Below are 18,057 nucleotides of genomic sequence, written 5' to 3' on the forward strand. Positions count from 1 at the left end.
ATGACCGGCCCTCCCTGCCGTCTCCCCTGTCGCCGTGGCAAAGGACAGGCAGGTTGCACGTACGCGCGCCTCGTTACATATATATCACGAGTGCCACCGCGTCGTGTGTGCAACCACCTCGGTGGTCGTTAACCGTAGCCTGGGAAAAGCGCGATATGAACACACGTAGATGTGCGGAATACGTCTGCCGCGGATACACGCGCGAATCCAACGACGACCATCGTCGTCTTCTTTCACGCGCCGCCTCTCGCTTCGCGCCGGTGCGGCAAACTGTGCTACAATTACGGGTTACTTTTACCACGATTCGTCATGGTGCGCGCGGCTTTTCCTGAACTATAGGTTTTTAGAGGCCGATATTTTTTTTTCCAGAGTTTCCTTAAACACTCATATTTTTCTCCTCCATGCCGTATGTCTCGCTATAACATTTTGATTAGAACAATGAGAGGGTATTATAGCTTTTTACGTAATGCGCATGGCGGAGTTTCGTTTTCTCTGCCGAGGCCTCGTACGTACCAGTTTCCGGCCAGTGCCAGGAGCACTCTCGGCGACTATAATGTATGGTGCGGATTAGCGCAGGCTCTCTTATTGTTTTCCACTCTTGCAGGGAGAGCGAACCTCCGCGCCGCTATCCCAACCTACCCTACTCCGCGCTTCCGACCACCCCCGAAGGAACCATCTCCATCGCTGCTACGCCCACGCTCGCCCTTAGTTATAACTTAATTACAAGAAAAGCTGCTCGCAGAGCGCCGGCGGAACCTCCGGCTCGAAGCGATATATATTAGATTTTCTGTCATTAGAAACTTCTTGCCCCGGGAAATTATATCCCGCTCCGGGGATGGGGGACGGTAGCGAGGAATAGACGAGGCGCGGGCAGAAGAGGGAAAGACGGGTGAGAGAAACGACGGCGGGATATTCGATTTCTTTTGTTGCCGCGCGGGAGACGAGGCGGGGTGGCGAGCTTCCGCGCGCGCGGACTTCCGGTCGATGGAACAATTAACGGCCGAGACACAAGGCTCTTCTGGATCGGAAACTTCGAGATATCCTAGTGCCTACGTGCCTCACGTGAGAGATGGAAGTGCTCGAGCGAGTTATGGGCACCAGCTTTGAAAATCAATGACATAGGAAAGGTTCTAACTTACGGGATATCTAATTATCATTTATTTGTTGCATTCGGTTATACATAATTGAATCGAAGACCGAAGCTTTCCCTGTTTTTCGTCAAGGCAAACCACTGTGGAGTAAAAGAAATGGCTGCATACGATCCATTTATTTTAATACAAGTCAGAGAATAAAGAAGAATTACTCGCGGTGACTGAAAACACTTACATAAAATACGCAGAAATGGAAGTCAATCAAAGATATCAACGACAGCTGCAGCAGTTAGTTTATTGCTAAAGTTTATTATGTTAGACTGTGCTGCGCCAAGTAAATGCAAATGAACTTTCATACGAAAGGAGGCAAGGGGTTAAAATTCTTTATCCCAGAGAACCGGCGCCAGAGCTAGTATCTGGCGGATCAAAGGGGAACGGCGATACTGGCCGATACCGCGCGCGGCGACGCGACGATATTCAAGATGTTAATTGCCGACAAACCTCTCTAATTACCGCGTAATTATGAGCAGCAGCAGCCGCAGCAGCGTGCGCGAGCTCGGCTTGTATACGCACACAGGATCTCCCGCATGTCGTGCTTAATTGTCAGGACTATACGGGGGTTATCCCTCGCGCCGTGCCGGCGCGGCTCGGCTATTGCGCCAATTAAGGCGAATTTCTGTCGCTATTATTTTTTAATGGTTTATACACGCGCCCCGCGCGCCTTTGCATTTGATGAATATTTCATCCGCGCAGACAGCCTGCTTAATCGGTACGAGCGGCCATTAATTAAAATCGATCAGCCGAACGGATCAGTTTGATGAGCCCGCGATATACACAGTACCGCTGGAGAACGGATCGATGAAATGGGGAATACTTGATGGCGATGATAATTTTAATGGCGACGTCGGCGTACGGTAACGATGATGATAAAGATGACAGAGCTGACGGAAATGTCGTTTGATCGCTTCGGCTATTTTGCGTCTTGATCCGTTTCAAAATTCGCCACGATGTCGAATCAATTAAATCTTAATCTTCGCATTTAAATGCGTAATTTAACAAGCGCTGTTAATTGCCGGAATCACGCATCGATATTAAATATATTGATCGTGCCAATGTTACTTGAAAGTATAAGAGTTTACGTTATTATTTTAATTGTACTAAAGTACAATTTTTGAATTGGATGGAAAACTTCCTGAAGAAAGCGGAATATAGATAAAACATTTTAATGCATGCGACATTAGACATGCATTAGTGTATTTTCGTACGCCACGAGATCTAATTTAAAGCTCGTTAATCACAATCTGCCACAATTCACGGCGATTTACAGCTACTATCAGAATACCGTGACGCGTCGAATTTCCTTGAGACTGCATGACGATGATTAGCCACGTGGTGTGTAATCTCAGAGGACTTGTTAGCGTTTTTATCATGTCGTTAAAGACAACATACTTACTCGTTCTTCCAATTATTCAAATGTCCATTAGAGAATAGTGCATCATAATCGAAACTACACCCAGAAAAAAGGTTTAGTTAGGTTAAACAAATGAGATATGTTGAAATTATTATATGTTTCTCTGAATCTATTCAATTTTTATTTACTTCTACTAAAACATTTGCTAGATTTGAAGAAATCGATGTGAATTCTCTTAGAAATTCCAGTCCCAATCAAGTAACATTTTGGTTGAAGTAAAGAAATCATTTCTTTGAAATTAAGTAAAAGTCTAGTCAAAATTCACAGAAAATTTGTTTGATTGAACAAAGAAACTTTTTTTCTGGGTGTATGACATCTGGCAACTACAATGTAATATTAGAATTTTTACAATAGAGCGAGAACAGAAAATATGGAAAGCATTCAAACGACTTCGCGTACGCGAAGTCGGCAGTGTCGATTAAGCAAAATTTTCGTAAAAGAATGAACCTCGGTATCGATCTTTCGTTCAAACGATTCTCACCATCGCTCTCGATGCCTCGAATACCACGCCGTACTCGCCGTTGAACACCTCGATTGCTCCCAGCCAAGGAGTTTCTGTGAGGAATAAGTCGGCTCCATTACTCCACCGCGTGAAGCACTTTGCTTCCCCCTTCCTCTGCGCGGATACAGTCCGTGCTCCCCCCCCCATGAGTCCATGGAAAACCACCCCCACGGGCGACATGTTGGTATATGCGTCCCTGTTAATGGCTCCTCGTTCTCCAGCGTACGTGCAAAGAAACGGGCGCGGCGTGGACATGTCTGTGCACTATCACGGTAATTCGAACGAAAAGACGGTAATACATGTGAAGTAGTACGCCGTACGAATCGATTGCCGGCGAAATTTTGTCGTGAAAAGTCCCATTGGCACCTATGGAATGGACTTAAACCAATGAAACGCGAATTCTAATACAGCACTGGCCTCGGCGGAGTATTAATCTTTAAATTCTGATTAAGCCAGAAATTTAATTACCTATAATTCCGTCCATTGCCGATTGGTGCTGCTTACTCCGACATCACGTCGGGACGCGAGATTGTGTGCGCGAGAAGACGACACGCTCGGAGAACTGGCCCGGGGGATGAAGCGCAATAAAAAGGGGTCGGGAATCCTTTATGCATTCGAGGTGCGGCACGCGACACCCCAACCCTTCCAAGTCGCGATAGACTCATCAATTTCAAATCATTTCTCTCCCGCGCGAAATCATCCTTCTCTTTACCTCGCGCGTCTCTCGTTTACTCGCGACACCCCGTAGCTATTACGCACCACCGTCCATCATCTGTCGGGGGCGCGATTGCACCGCCCTTTTGGTCCCCTGCCAACTCCCCCCCTCTCCCTTCTCTTTTTCATGTTACTAACAATCCGACAAACGGCAATTATTTCGGAATCTATCAGTTCTTCCGCGGGATTAAATTTGAGAACGATTATGGTACGGATCGATGATCGATCGGGCGTCTGCTACTTTAAGCACAAATATATTACGTAATGTATACGTTACATAATAATAGCATGTGTAATATCGTGTCGTGTGATTAATGATGTGAATAATTAATAACAATACGCTTGTAATTACGTAATTTAATTATGCCATTACGAGCATTGCGTTAATTTAGTCCTAAGAAATGGAGAAGTGCACTCGGCACGCAATGCCCGCATTGTACGCCTGACGTTTCACGGAATTCAAGATGCACGAATATTAGACGACGGACCTCACGGATCATTGACGCAAATTCCCGGAAAAAGAGTAATCGGTTACTTTATGCCAGAAGATTATCGTTGTTATGCACAAAACGCTCGTGGGTAATGCTCGACCGCGTTACAGCAGATGAGGAATAAGAAAAAAGAGGGAGAAGAAAGTGCTGTTGACCGCTTCGCGGAAGCGTGATTGACCAATGCGTTTACGTTTCTTACGGTCCGGCGGTATCGTAATTTGCCGGTGTGTTAACGATATCTATTTATTGTTTACTTACATGATTATTACATTAGACATAAAACAATGCGCGCGGTAAATAAATGCGTAAGCATAAAGGTTACTTTAAAATGCTTGTATTTAGCATACGTTTAATTTAATTAGAAAAGAAAAATTAATATTTGCATCCAGTCGCAAGGTGGAAGAGGGATCCCTGCGATGCTCTATGAATCTTGAACTATACCCTCTCTCTCTGTGTTACAATTCTCTGTATTTGAAAATTCTTCTAAGGTATTGCAATCGTGTAAACAATACGTCAGCGCTTAAGTGTCTCGCATAACTATGTTCGGTTTTAACAGTTCCTGCTCTCGACTTACCGAGATATCATTAAATGTGCGTTCTGAAAGCGTCCAGCCGCCAAGGGAGACGTAAAACGGAAAGAGAGAGAGCGAGAGAGCGACGTTCCAACCCTTCCGCCCGGGTGGAGCAACTCTCATAATAAGAGAGAAGGTTCGCAACCACCACCACCGCCACCCCCGCCGGTCCCAAGTCGGCGGGGGTTCGTTGGACAAGGCGGTCGCCATGGAAACGGAAGATCAAGTGGGTTACCAGCGTGGCTCGTCGGCGGGGTGCGACGGGGGTGGCTGTGTGCCGGGGTGGGTTGATTTCTTCATAACGGCCGCCATTATCGCGCCCTCCGACTGTGCCTCTCGCTTCCTCATTATGTCCCGGGGCGGAGAGGAATATTCTTGTTTCAAAAATAATCGCCGCCGACCAAGCTCGCGAATGGCGCCGTTTGTAATTGGAAAAAGTCTCGGCTCGCGTACACGAACTTCCTACCCCTTTGTCCCCCTCTCTCTTTCTCTTTTACCCCTTTTTCCGCGACGTTTCTCAGCCGGTTTCTTTTCTCTTCCGCCCGGAAAGTTTCGAATTTAAAGTCCCACCTAACCCGCGGATTTTTCCGGAACGCGCGTAAAACCTGTTCTCATGGTTTTTTCGACGTGTGTGTGCGCGTGTGTCTGTGCATGTGTATATATGTCGGGTATTATGGAAGTTGATAGTTATGTAATCTCGTTTTTGCGAACTGCTGCGCAAGGCCTTTTCGAGCGATACGCATTTCCGAGACCTTTCTCCTTCCTTCCGATGTTGTAAATACTTGAGTATTCGCGAGATTCGATCTTTATCGAGGTTTTTTTTATTTATAAAAGACCGATCAGAGCGTATTTCCGTGTCAATGCATATTTCCGCATTAATACGTTGTCCGACCTTCCTCTCCAATAGCGGATTCTGGGATCACGAGCTGGTACCGTGTGGTCGCCCAATCAGACTTCGAGCGCGAGTGTTTCGCCGCGATTTCTCATCACTATTCACGCGCGCTGCAGGACGGCGTATGATTTTCCGCGTTGGCCGGGTATACGGGGCATCGTGGTGCTGGTCGGTCGACCGGAACGTGGTTTCCATATCGGTTATCGGCGTCGGGGTGGCGGTGCATACATATCGTCCGAGCGCGGGTTCTCAAAAATTGATGAGAGGGCTGGATCGCCGCCACGCGAAAACTAGATGTATCCAGGTGCCGCATCTTGTATTCATGATGGTTCGCGTGGCGAAGTAAAGGCAGGCGGAAGCAGCGAACCGAGGAGGAAAAAAATGGAAAAATCAAGTATCGCAACACAGGCGGATCGTCGTAAGAGCGTCGCGAAAAATCGAGTCGCTAACAACGTCGCGACTTCTGTTCGTCATGAGGATAACTCCTTGTGAGCCTCATCCGCATCCCGCGCGTCACGATGTAGGAACAACGAGAATTTAAGCTGATTAAACATAAAACTTAGATTTGAAGGAATAAAGGACTAAGAGCTGTGACAGGGTGTTAGTGTCTAAATATTTTATTCTAAATTTATTGCGAAAAAAAGGCATATGCTCGGTAGTCGAATTGGTTGAGACGCCCGCCTAGCGAGAGGGAGGTCCAGGTTCACACCCTGGCTGAGATGATATTTTTTCGCAATAAATTTAGAATAAAATATTTAGACACTAACACCCTGTCACGGCTCTTAGTCCTTTATTCCTTCAAATTTGTGTTTATCACAGTTGAACCATATAAATTTTATTAATTTGATAAAACTTAGAGTTCAATTGTACGCATTTTGAATAACATCACGTTATCTACATGACGCACTTCGATACTATGTGTGACACAAGAATCCTTATATAAGTAAGAATGTTGAGCTTGCGTAAATGCGTTGAGCTTGTGTAAATGCGTTTCGATACACATACATGCAATTGGGATTTTACTAAGGATAGGACAAACATTTGATTGATTTAGATGAGTAAGCGTAGTACTTATTACACTGGTATGACCATTAAACGCTGATTTTGTAACAGAGAACTTTGATACTCATACAGAGAACTCACGCACGGTACTTATAAGAATACTCATGCAAGTAGGTAATTTAACAATCGAGCACACTGAGAGACCCATTTATCGAATGAAACGATATAATTTGATTGAGTCATGTTGTTGACTGAACAGTTATTTAGCAGTATAAAACAAAAAATATGTTGCTGAAAAGAAGATAATTGTTACAACTAAATATTTTGTTTCCATGAGTTGTTTATTTGAACAAAATTTTATGATTGAGATAACCAATTCGTCCATCTCAAAGTACGATATTCCGCCACTAGATGGCCGCCGAACTCGTAAGTGAGATCACGATAGCCCGGCATATACTAAGGTAAGGTACCTTGTCACGGGCCGGGACGGCTCTTTCGGTTCTTTCGTGACAAACAGCAGGATAAGCGAAACAACCCATTTTGTTGAATGAAACGAAACAATTTGATTGAATCATTTTTCTACAAAATTTTGTTGTTGTATCAACTGAAAGATTTGTTTGCTCATATCCAAACAAAGAAATTCGGTTGAGTCAACTAAATTTTGTTTTATTCAACAAAATGGGTCTCTCAGTGCATACATCGTTAAATTAATTGAAATAGATTTACATTCTAGTCTGTTTTACTTTAAAGATCGATATATATCGATGGCAATATACGGCCATACGTGATGAGATTGGCGTAGTCGTGCACAGCGTCCCTGTCGGAAAGCCGCATCCATTAAAGCGAGGGGCCGGAGTGCGGTTAAACTACCGCAAAGCACCGAAATGTCAGCATTAATATTGCAACCGTCTCTTGCAACCGCCTGCTGGCGGTCGCTTCTATGCTTATTATACTTATTGTATCGTGCTATCGAGCTTAAATATTAAAATCTCGTTTCCGTCTACGGCACGTATACTTACGAGGACGCGCAGTGCCGATCGAATTTGATGAATTAATCGATTAACCGAAGAGATACTTCGGGATTTTTACATCGACGGATTGTTCGACTTCTACACGGAAAGAAAGATGTAACTGGCAACTAAATTTCAGTTGTAAAATATGGATAGCTAATATTTAAAATTTCATTCGATCACAGCTGGCCACATTTTCTGCATTGACCGGTTAATTAACAAATGTGGTCAGCTGTGGTCGAATAAAATTTGAAATTTTATTATTATACTGGCAATTTGAAGAAACTTATAGCTATGGAGAAATTTATAGCTATGACAGCAAAATGTTTTTAGCAAATGATTAACCACGGTAGCGAAAATTTGTTTTCAGTTTACGAAGGCAAATCGAAACAATCTGGCGGTTTCTAAAAATGACTTTCAATCGAGGAACAACTTTCCCAAATCCCGATTTAATAGGTGCGCTTAGATTTTTATTAATAGGTAAACTTGTGGCGCTCATCCTTGCGCTTCGTGAATCATCGCTCATTGTTTCCTAATATCCGCGCGGTCTAATTGATCGCGCTGAAGGAAAAGGAAGAGGTCGATCCATCCAATCGATAACCAGCCTTTGGCGAAACGAGATCGTAATCGCGAGATAATAGCGGTCTCGACACGCTTCCGTCTTCGCGGTCGTACGTCGAGCGCCTGACGAATGAGCACCTGTCCGAGGTATTCAAGTTATCAGGCACAGGTGTCACGTGTGTATATACGTCACGTTAAACGGGGCCGCTGATTTGTGCGCTCACGAAAAGGAACGCGCTTCATACGGCGAGGTATATAAGCCTGCCCTTTATGAATACCGAGGTGCAGGGAGTATCCGGGACGGTAGCCGCAAACACGCGATTCCGGCTGGCGCGGACGTGTCGAATTAATAAGTGAAAAAGTAAGGGCCGACTGCGTCGTAACATACTTCAGAAGTGATGTCCAACCGGGAAAATCTCAACGTGCTAGGCGTCTGGTTGTGTGAAGCTGAATTAATTGAACTGACGAATCGGAGTGGAAGTGAGACACAAGTATTTTATTCGTATCCTAGAGTGACTTATCCGAAGACATGTATAGATACAATGCAAAATTAAAGATCTATAGACATGTATAACTTGAACTAGAGTGAACGAAATATTTTCTAATTTGTGTGTCATTCTACGTTGCAGCATGAAGGAAATACTAAATGCATAGAATTTCATAATTACGCGAAAGGTAATATTTTAGTGTTAGGCATAATATTAACTAGAGTATTGTCAATATTCAATATTATACTATAGAATATTGCGAGGGAAAAGTACACTGAGAGGCCCATTTTGTTGAATGAATCCCCACTCTATCCCCACCACCGCTGTCGCGATGTGGTAGACGTTCCCAAACGGCGCCACTGTCTCAGACATGGTTTGGGTAGGGTTATATCTTAAGGAAGTTAAGTTCAAAACCACGTCGAATAAGACTAATTTTATTGATTTTTGAGGTGGTTGAGCTATACTGAAGAATTACCAATAGGGAGTCTCTTAGTGTAGTTAGTGTGAGGAAGAACGTTACGTTAATGTTAACTGGAACATGTATACTAGAATAGTGTAGAATAGTGTTTCGATCTTCATTATATTTTTACATATTTCGGGCGCTAGGAAGGTAGTGTGAGAAAAAGTGTTACAAAGCGAGAATTCATTAATTGCCTGGATCCTCGATGTTTCGAGAAGATTTCGCTTGAGGCGGACTATACAGTCGCAATGGGAAAATTATCGCTGATTAATACACTCTATCGCGCAATTTTCATCCTGCGATACGGTAGGCGAAACAGGGAAGAAAAAGAGAAAGCGGCAGTAGGGTCATAGTCGTTCGCGTGATATGTGCAACGGGGCAAAAAGTGCATGTGCAAACCGTAACTTCTTTACGGCCCTCCGGAGAGCCGTCGAACGACGAAGGTGCATCGTATTTATCCGCGTTCATTCCTATTTAAAGGAAAGGGTGGGCGTCCTTTCGACAGCCGGTATTTCATTTTGATAAATCGTCGCGCTCGCTGATGTCTGCCATTAAACGAGAATTTTGCAAGGCTTCTGTATAAAAGAGTTACGCGAACGCGGAAAGACTGTCTCGATGAGCATTGAAATTCGTCGAACAATCTACATCTTTCTGCATGTTCATACGCTGACAAAGTTGAACCTTAACGCGATGTAACAAGTACGATCGATGTGATTAAATGATGGGAGTGCGTTGTCGCTCGAGAAAGGATCTTGTCATCGACGTTCTCCAATATCGGTCAAACATTCGATCGATCGTTTCCCGCTATCGATGAATTATGCATCGCAGCTGTCCTCACGATTCCTTTTTTTCGACAAAACTATAAGAAATATTGCCTCGGGCATTATTACACGTGTGCATGAGAGAAGAAGACTCGAGCTCCGGCTTATAAGGCCGCTCTTTATATTTAATGTAAACGCGTACTAGTTTCTAGATGCAGTCCTTCGCTCGATAATGAAAACGATCTCGTTAAGGAATTCGCATTGTTTAACTTTGTATCGACCTGGATATCTCAAATAATACATAGATCACCAATTGAACTTAGAATCTATAAACATATATAATTTGAAGTGGAGTGAGGGAAATACTTTCTAATTTGTGTGCCATTTTACGCGTATCTTTGAAGAATGGAGGAAAAATTAAATGCATGTTGTATTGATTAATGCTAGATTTATTGTCGCCGATGCTCCAATATGTACGACGATCGAAATGCGAAAGTCAAGACTGCGAAATCCTTTCCCATCCCTTTTACTTTTACGTAATATCTACGTACTATCACGTAGTCGTTACTCCCGCTACTATTCTCTACGCAGTGGACGCGTATATCCGCTCATATTTGTGGCGGGTTATCCGGTGAGAGCATGTATTGAAATGTCGTCGTTCCGGGCAAATAAGACGGAGAAAAGGAAAGGTGGGATTATCTGAATACAGTCGTTTCAGGGGTGAGTTGCGACCCCCCAGGGGGTAGTAGGTGGTCGCCCCTGGGGTCTGCCGGACCCCCACGAACTCGTCCCTCTCGCCGTGTGACGTACAGTGGTCATCCTCGCGCCGAATTACCACCATCTTCCCTTTTCCCGTCCTCCTTGGAGAAGGGTCCGTCCAATAGATTATTTGAATATCGATCGATCGCATTTGCGGCTGGATAACGGCGCGCCGCCCCATTTTTCGGGAAATTGCGATTGCCGTGGCGCACGGCTCCCCGCCATGCGTTTTAGCATAATTCGGCCCGCAGCCTGATTGATAAATGCGACGTACTCCGATGCTATCTCGGCCATCCAGCTCTTTTGAGCCCCCGGTTTTAATCAGGACAGATGTGGGTTTCCGCCGAGCAGAACCGTGGCGTGACATAACGACGACCGTCAAGCATTGAGGAACATTGCGAGACAATGTTCAGCAGTTGGGAAAAATTAATTTCACGTTTATATAATTTAGATGATATCTCAATTTAAAACTTAATCTTTCCTATTGATTAACTAATAAGAATTCTTCAATGTCGCCAGCGATAATTAACAAGTGTTTTCTTGACCATACCTGGCATTTTTTAATAATACAGGAAATTTATTACGAAAAATATTACCCCAGCCAGGGTTTGAACCTGGACCTCCCTACACTCTTTCTTATTAATATTTTATTAAAATAGTAATATAAATGAGAGAAGAAATTTGTTATTTGACTAAAATATTTATTTTATTATCTATCTTGAGTGGCTGTGTCGATGATTCTCTTCTACCACCGTCTCATTTATATGTTCCGCTAGAATTTTTATACATCATAATTTTAATAAAGTTGATGAGGACGAAAAGACAGCTTGCAAAGATATAAATCAACGTGTTCGTCATTGTTATTTCTTCACTGACGAGCGCCGTTATCCACAAAGGAGTAGAATATAAATAACCTTAATGTAATTAAGATAAAACTATAACGCTTGCTGATTCTCCCGCAAGAAGCACGAGGTATCGCGCACGTTCGGTATCTCTTATGGGAAACGAATGATTTTCCCGATCGGCTTATAGTACGGCGTTACTAACGAGGGTCCGATTGCGCTTTTTGTTTCAGGTAGCGACGCGCTCGGCCGAATCGATAAGGAGCCAGCCTCGCCAGAATCCATACAAGGTGAGTTTGCGGAGTTTCATCGCTCGTCGTCGTATCTTCTTGATACGATTAACGAATGATGCCGTTTAATCTTCGACGGACATAAATTTCGCGTAGAAATAATACAGCGACGGAATAATGCGAGCGAAAAAGAACGCCGCGTCGTGATAATAAATCCGCGCCACCTGCTTTTGACCGTTTTCTTACCTGAAATACTGTCGCGAGTAACAATGTCATTTGAGCCGTCAATCCCAATCGAACTTCAATTTTGAGATCTTTATTTAGATCTGTTCGTGTAATTTTAAATCGTACAATAAAACGCAAGATTTTTATATATACACATGTGGGAATGGAAGTTTTCTTCAAGTTCTACAAAAATTGTGATATTGGTGAGTTTATGTAATACACAAAAATTAAATATAAAGAATTAGCTTATTGACTTATTCATTCCATATTGATGTATATCGTATATATAATTTAAATCTGCAGTATTGTAAACAAAAAGTGCTCTATTTGTAAATAGAAAGGCGAACGAATCTTATCAAGGCGCATCTCGAGTTTTTTTTATCTCTACAATATGTAGTGAGTCTTCTCCGTAAAAATATTTTGAAACCAATTATTTTTAGGGCTATCCGGTAGCATATTTATTTTTAGAAATCCTTTAGGAATTATCTTTAGGAATTCTATTCTATGACGCATAGTTTTCTAACTTGCCACTGTCTCTGTGTATTTATTTCAAGATTCTTCGTGATTTAAAGGTTGAAACCTTTAAGAACTTCCTTTGTTCGATTGCATGCATTATCGACGATGTGCAGACAAATTCAAACCTTTTCGGGATCCTTTTACGGTTTTTACGAAGCGGAACGAATTTAGTTCTAAAAATGGAAACTTGTCTCACGCGACTTATCTCGCCCACTAAATATAACAAAAGAAATATAGAGCACGCTTGTAAATTTCTAGCGTTATATTATTATGCCGTGTGAAAATTTCGGGTAGAGCTGCGTGACTATTGTTAGCAAGTAGAAATTAGAGGGAACCAATCGGGCGTATTATAAATTCTATAACTTGTCCGTGTATTCCAGCTCCAGAAATTTACACGTGACCACTCATTAGTCACAGCGAATTTAGATTTTAAAAAATGTACTTATATATTTTATCGCAAAGCTCACATTTTATGTGAATACAAAAGTATTATACAATTAATCTAGTAAACGCACCGTGGTAATTTAAGAAAAGTGAGTTCAGTCGTTTAGATTCTTGCGTGTTTGGCAAAACAAACTTTTGTATAATAAACCTAATAAGGAGAATCGTTAGTTCCATGAACGTGCGTTTCGAGAACGACGGGGGCAAGCTCGAAGGGTGTCACGCGTCACGAGATCTGACATAGCGTGTATCGTTGTTCGCAGAAAGCGCGATAATGAGGAAGATGACAGAACGTAACGAATGCCGCCAAACGGCTGCATCTGCAAAACCAAGAAACACATTTGATGTGCGCAATAATTGTGCGCAAATGTCCTCATAATTATCAATGCACGGTGGCCATGCGAAGCCTTCTATTGCTACCAATATTAGTCTGTTATTGCATTAAAAAATAATGATGGCAAAAGTACTGTTCCTGGCATCAATATTATATTGTAAATTTTATACATTATGACAAATTAATACTGTACGTTAAAACTAATTAATACATTGTTAACCGGGCGTTTGATGCGGAAACTAACGTCTGAGGCCGATTATTTGTTACAAGTTAATATTGAAGTATGTAAATACAAAATTCGTTTGTAATATACAAAATGTCGGTAAAATGCAAACTGCGACAGATGAAGGATAAACACAATCATAAATCCTACAATAAAAACTTCGCACGCTGATTCAAGCTGTATGCTTTTAAAGCACGGGTAAACTTGTCCGTCGGACAATAACGTACGGGCAACGGAAGATGAACTGATTATTGTTTCCGATCAATGATGCGTTAATTAACTACGAGGAACGTAATGCGCGGCTGTCATTAGAGAAATAAACATGGACTCGAGTCATAACTCCTCGATGGACCATGGAGCTGCGATTCTCACGAGGTAAAATAAAACGGAACAGAAACTAACAAAGGTGTAGAGATAGCTGACAAAAAATCCGCGGTTGGACCGGCCCTCTCGGAAATGCCAAACCGGTCGTAAACGGACTCGCGCCCCTTCGCGAACGATGCCTCTCGTAGAAGTATCACAACGAATGGAGCGGACAAGTCGAACGGGGAAAGAAAAAAAAAAAGAAACGATCGGTAAATAGAAGCGTGGTACGAGGGGCGAGGATGAGATCCGATAGGACCCGGCCGGCGAGAGCGAGCAGGATGGGGTGAAGAGGATTCCGTCGCCGACCTGTGTTTTACTTTATAGCATTTAGCCCGTTGTTTGTCTTATTGCTATTAGCCTTCGTCAATTAGTAATTGCATTTTTAATGTCGATTCCGTGAATCGGGTCCACTGGCGAAGACGCGGCGAGCAACGTGGAGGCCCCAACCTTGGTGGTTCGCGAGCGAGCCCCGGACGAACGGCTTAGTGGGGAGAAACCGTGCTCTCCTTGCCGGTCGGCCGGTAGGCACCGATCGCTGCTGCCAGGAGGGGGGGGCATGTCATTAGGAGTCATTAATATCGCGGACCTCTGTAATTTGACACACTTCCGATCGCCTAGCGCCACCATCACCACCGTCGCCACCCGCTCCATTTTTCTCCTCTGCCTCCGCGTCTTCCGAACATTTCGCGACCGTTCGCCCCGCGGCCACCACATCGGCTCCTTCTTTTTGCGCCTCCCTGCGAATCACCATGTCAGGAACGACGAAACTGCCGGCAAAACGTCGTGCACTTCGCGGCACATTATTCGTGTCATTTCGCATTTCGACTTTTTCGATAATCAGTGGTTCTCGTAAATGATAAAAGAAAACTTACGTCAATTTTCGATTTCGTCAAACTGTGAGAGGGGTCGCGGAAGAATTTGAAATAAATCACACGGACTTCAATATAATTCTTCGAATCTAGCTCGAGATAGCATTCTGATTACCGAAATAATGGTCAATTACATGACAATATTTTTATTTAATTACAGACAAATCTTACGCTATTCTCAAAACAATTCTCTATTCCTCAACAATAGATGAAAGATACATCAATATTAATTAAGAAAAAATTATTTAACGTTTCCTGTGTGCACGCTCGATTGTCGATGTTAATACTTCATGTATTATGCTTTTACTATGTAGTCGAGACGCAATTATCTTTATTAAGCTGTCAAAGCGAATCGAGACGTAGTGCTCGGAGCCGATACGTGTTCGATTACGAAATCGTATACGAGCGGATGCAACCGCTTGGTAATGCAGCCGCGATTAATATGATCCGCGGATGCTAATCGAGATTCTAATCGTTTATTCTCGCATCGTACCCGCACACCTGTTCGACCGATATGGCCAGACCAGGGATTCTTTTAACGCGGACTTCTCCAAGATCTTCCGAGCGGTCACGTTACTCATCATACTTTCTAATGTGCCAGCATGAGCTTTTTATTTTCATAACGAAATGATGTCAGCTGCCATTAACTACAAATCAAAGAAGTCGCTAATGTCGCTTTGATCTATGAAATCGAAGAGAGAGCAAACTGTCACGATACTTTATTCGGTTTTTATTATTTGTGAACGTCTAGCATCTCCGGTAGTAAAAGAAATGTCGAAAGATGGGATTTTTTATTTTCTAAATATTCTTTTAAGCTATAATAATTTTTCTTAGTGTATCTTAAATTTTTTTATGAAAATTGACATATGTATGAATACGTAAATAATAATAATTAATACGCGTTAAATGTTCAAGTAATCGTTTCTTGCGAATAATTCAACATTACTATTTTTTTTCATACCTTGCAACTATGAACGTTTGAAACGCCACTAGCTTGAACGCTTTCAAAGAATTGAAAGCGTCTTGAATCAAAGCAAACGATGAAGGTCGAAGACGATGGAAATCCTAAGGGACTGACCAGGGATCGCTTGGGTTTGGCATGCAAACGATTCTTGCGATAAACTTGCTTGAAGAATGCTCACTCATGCGAACACGGACGATAGTACGTCTTCTTGGTGACTTTGTTATTCAAATCATTCGTCGGGCCGAAGCGATCGTGGAAAATCGCTTTTGAATGTCGAAACACTTTTCCAACTTCCCCAAAGGAAGTTTTATTCTTCACGCCTTATGCCCGAAAATGTTTACTCTTCGGTCACGTCGGTCACGCATTAGGTACTTCGTTAAAATCTAATTCTTGTTGTTGGAAACTCTTTCAACATTGCTCTCTCGTTATGTGTAATTTTTACTTTTTAAAACTCGTCAATATTTTATTAACAAGGTTAGCAATTAATTGGTGAAAGAGTTAGTGATAATTCTTATTAATCCTATTGATATGTTTTATTAACTACACTCTCTGTTTTTTAATTAAGATAAAATTAATTTATGGAAAACTTTACTTCAAAACTTACGGCTATATTTTTATTTGTTGTCAATTAATACAACGAGAATGTGTTTGACGAGTTGAAAGAATAATGAATAAGAATTCACATTTTTGTTTCAAGAAAACGTGCTTGATACCGAGAAGCTGTGCCAATCTTTAAGATATATCTCGAGCGAACTAGTTCACTTTGTTATTCGAATCGTAGGGGTAAAACGAGGTGGTCTTCCTTTGAATATAGAGAAGCCCTTCCTCTTCGAGCTTTTCGGGATTCATGCGTCACGATCGCAGCTAGACGGAGCAAATTCAAATTCCGCGATGGGATTTCTCGAGAGGATTTTCAGATTTTTATCGTTGGTGAATGTCTCGCAAGCTGGGTATGCTAATCCTGCTGAAATGCTGACCGCGGTGTTGACTTCCTTTTACTTACTCACATTGTTCGTTGACATACGTTCGCAAAAGTATATACGCAATAGCTAAATAATATTTAATTTGTTGCTGCAAAAGTAAGATACAGTGAACAGAAGTAACATTGAGAGATCGGAAGCAAAAGGTGAGGCACCAACAGAAAGTTATTGTTACAAAGCCTACCTGCTAAAATTAGGTATAAAATCAAGATTAGAGCAAGTGTATAAAACTAAAAGCGCTACGCATAAAGTACTATATGTAAGTAAGGCAGGAGGAAGATAATACTTTTGCTTTGACTTAAAAAGTGAGAAAAGTGAATTTTATCAGCTATTCTTATTTCAAAGTCTATATTTAATACTTAGAGTTATAGCTCGTATAAACTATATAGCTCATATAAATTATAACTCATATAAACTAATTGTAGTACGCGCAAAATCCGGAAGAATGTACGTAACAGAAAAGTACCTTTTAAGTATCTTGCGTAAAAATACGTGACACGTTCGTGCGAGGCTTCAGTTGAGATACGTGAGAAGTCTAATCGCGTAAGTGGAAATGAAAACAAGTATAGTGATCCTTTCTAAGAACGAAGGATCGTGGGCTGAAGATGAGCGCACCCGCGGACGAAGGGCCGCGCAACGGATCCGCGATTCCCCTTTCGCGAAGCGAAAGCGGACTCGGCGGGATATTTTCTTCCCCAGCCGATGCGCGCATTTCTCACGACTTGAGGACAACTTCCGTCCTGCGTTCTTGTTCCCTCTTAGAGAACAAGCAACCAGACCGATTCGATCGCAAAGAGATTAATTCGCCCGCCCACGCTCCGAAAATTAAAGGAGTGCCGCGAAGGAAGAAGCCGTGAGAAATTGTACGGTCGACGAAGAGACGAGACGTTATTTATGAAAATGGCGTTGATCGACGGGTGGGTGTCGGCGCAATTGTCGTTACACGCGGCGCTAGAAAGGGAACCAAAGAAAGAGGCTAGCAATTAGCAATTTAACCAATAACTCCGCAATTGGTGATTCCATTAATGGGATGGTCGTTCCCACAGAAGACGGACGGTTTTTCGCAGTTTTTCTAGCGCTGGATTGCCCCCCTTTCGTGAAGCTGCGCAATTGCCTCGTGAACGTATAATTATCGCATTAACGATTAATCTCTCTCCCGCAAGTAATCGCGGGATCGTCAATAGCGCCCGTTCGACGCTCGTTTGATTTCGCGCGGTCTACAATATGTAACGCCGGTTCTTGCATTTCTTCAAGAGGTATCCGTGTTGCTTCATGCATTTCTCTTTAAACGATA

The 18,057-nt window shown here is 42.7% G+C and overlaps 1 protein-coding gene across 3 annotated transcripts in view; it reads left to right on the forward strand.

Moving 5' to 3' along the window:
- LOC105568141 (POU domain protein 2-like) overlaps window positions 1–18,057 on the forward strand; it is a 122,089-nt gene that overhangs the window by 81,323 nt on the left and 22,709 nt on the right. For all 3 annotated transcript variants that reach the window (XM_012023558.1, XM_012023560.1, XM_012023559.1), the window contains one exon: window positions 11,849–11,905. In XM_012023558.1, the coding sequence (XP_011878948.1) occupies window positions 11,849–11,905 (57 nt within the window). The remainder of the gene's footprint in view (window positions 1–11,848; window positions 11,906–18,057) is intronic.

The sequence above is a fragment of the Vollenhovia emeryi genome, unplaced genomic scaffold (genome assembly GCF_000949405.1).
Source record: "Vollenhovia emeryi isolate VEMERY1.0 unplaced genomic scaffold, V.emery_V1.0 DF939131.1, whole genome shotgun sequence".
NCBI classification, from domain to species: Eukaryota; Metazoa; Arthropoda; class Insecta; order Hymenoptera; family Formicidae; genus Vollenhovia; species Vollenhovia emeryi.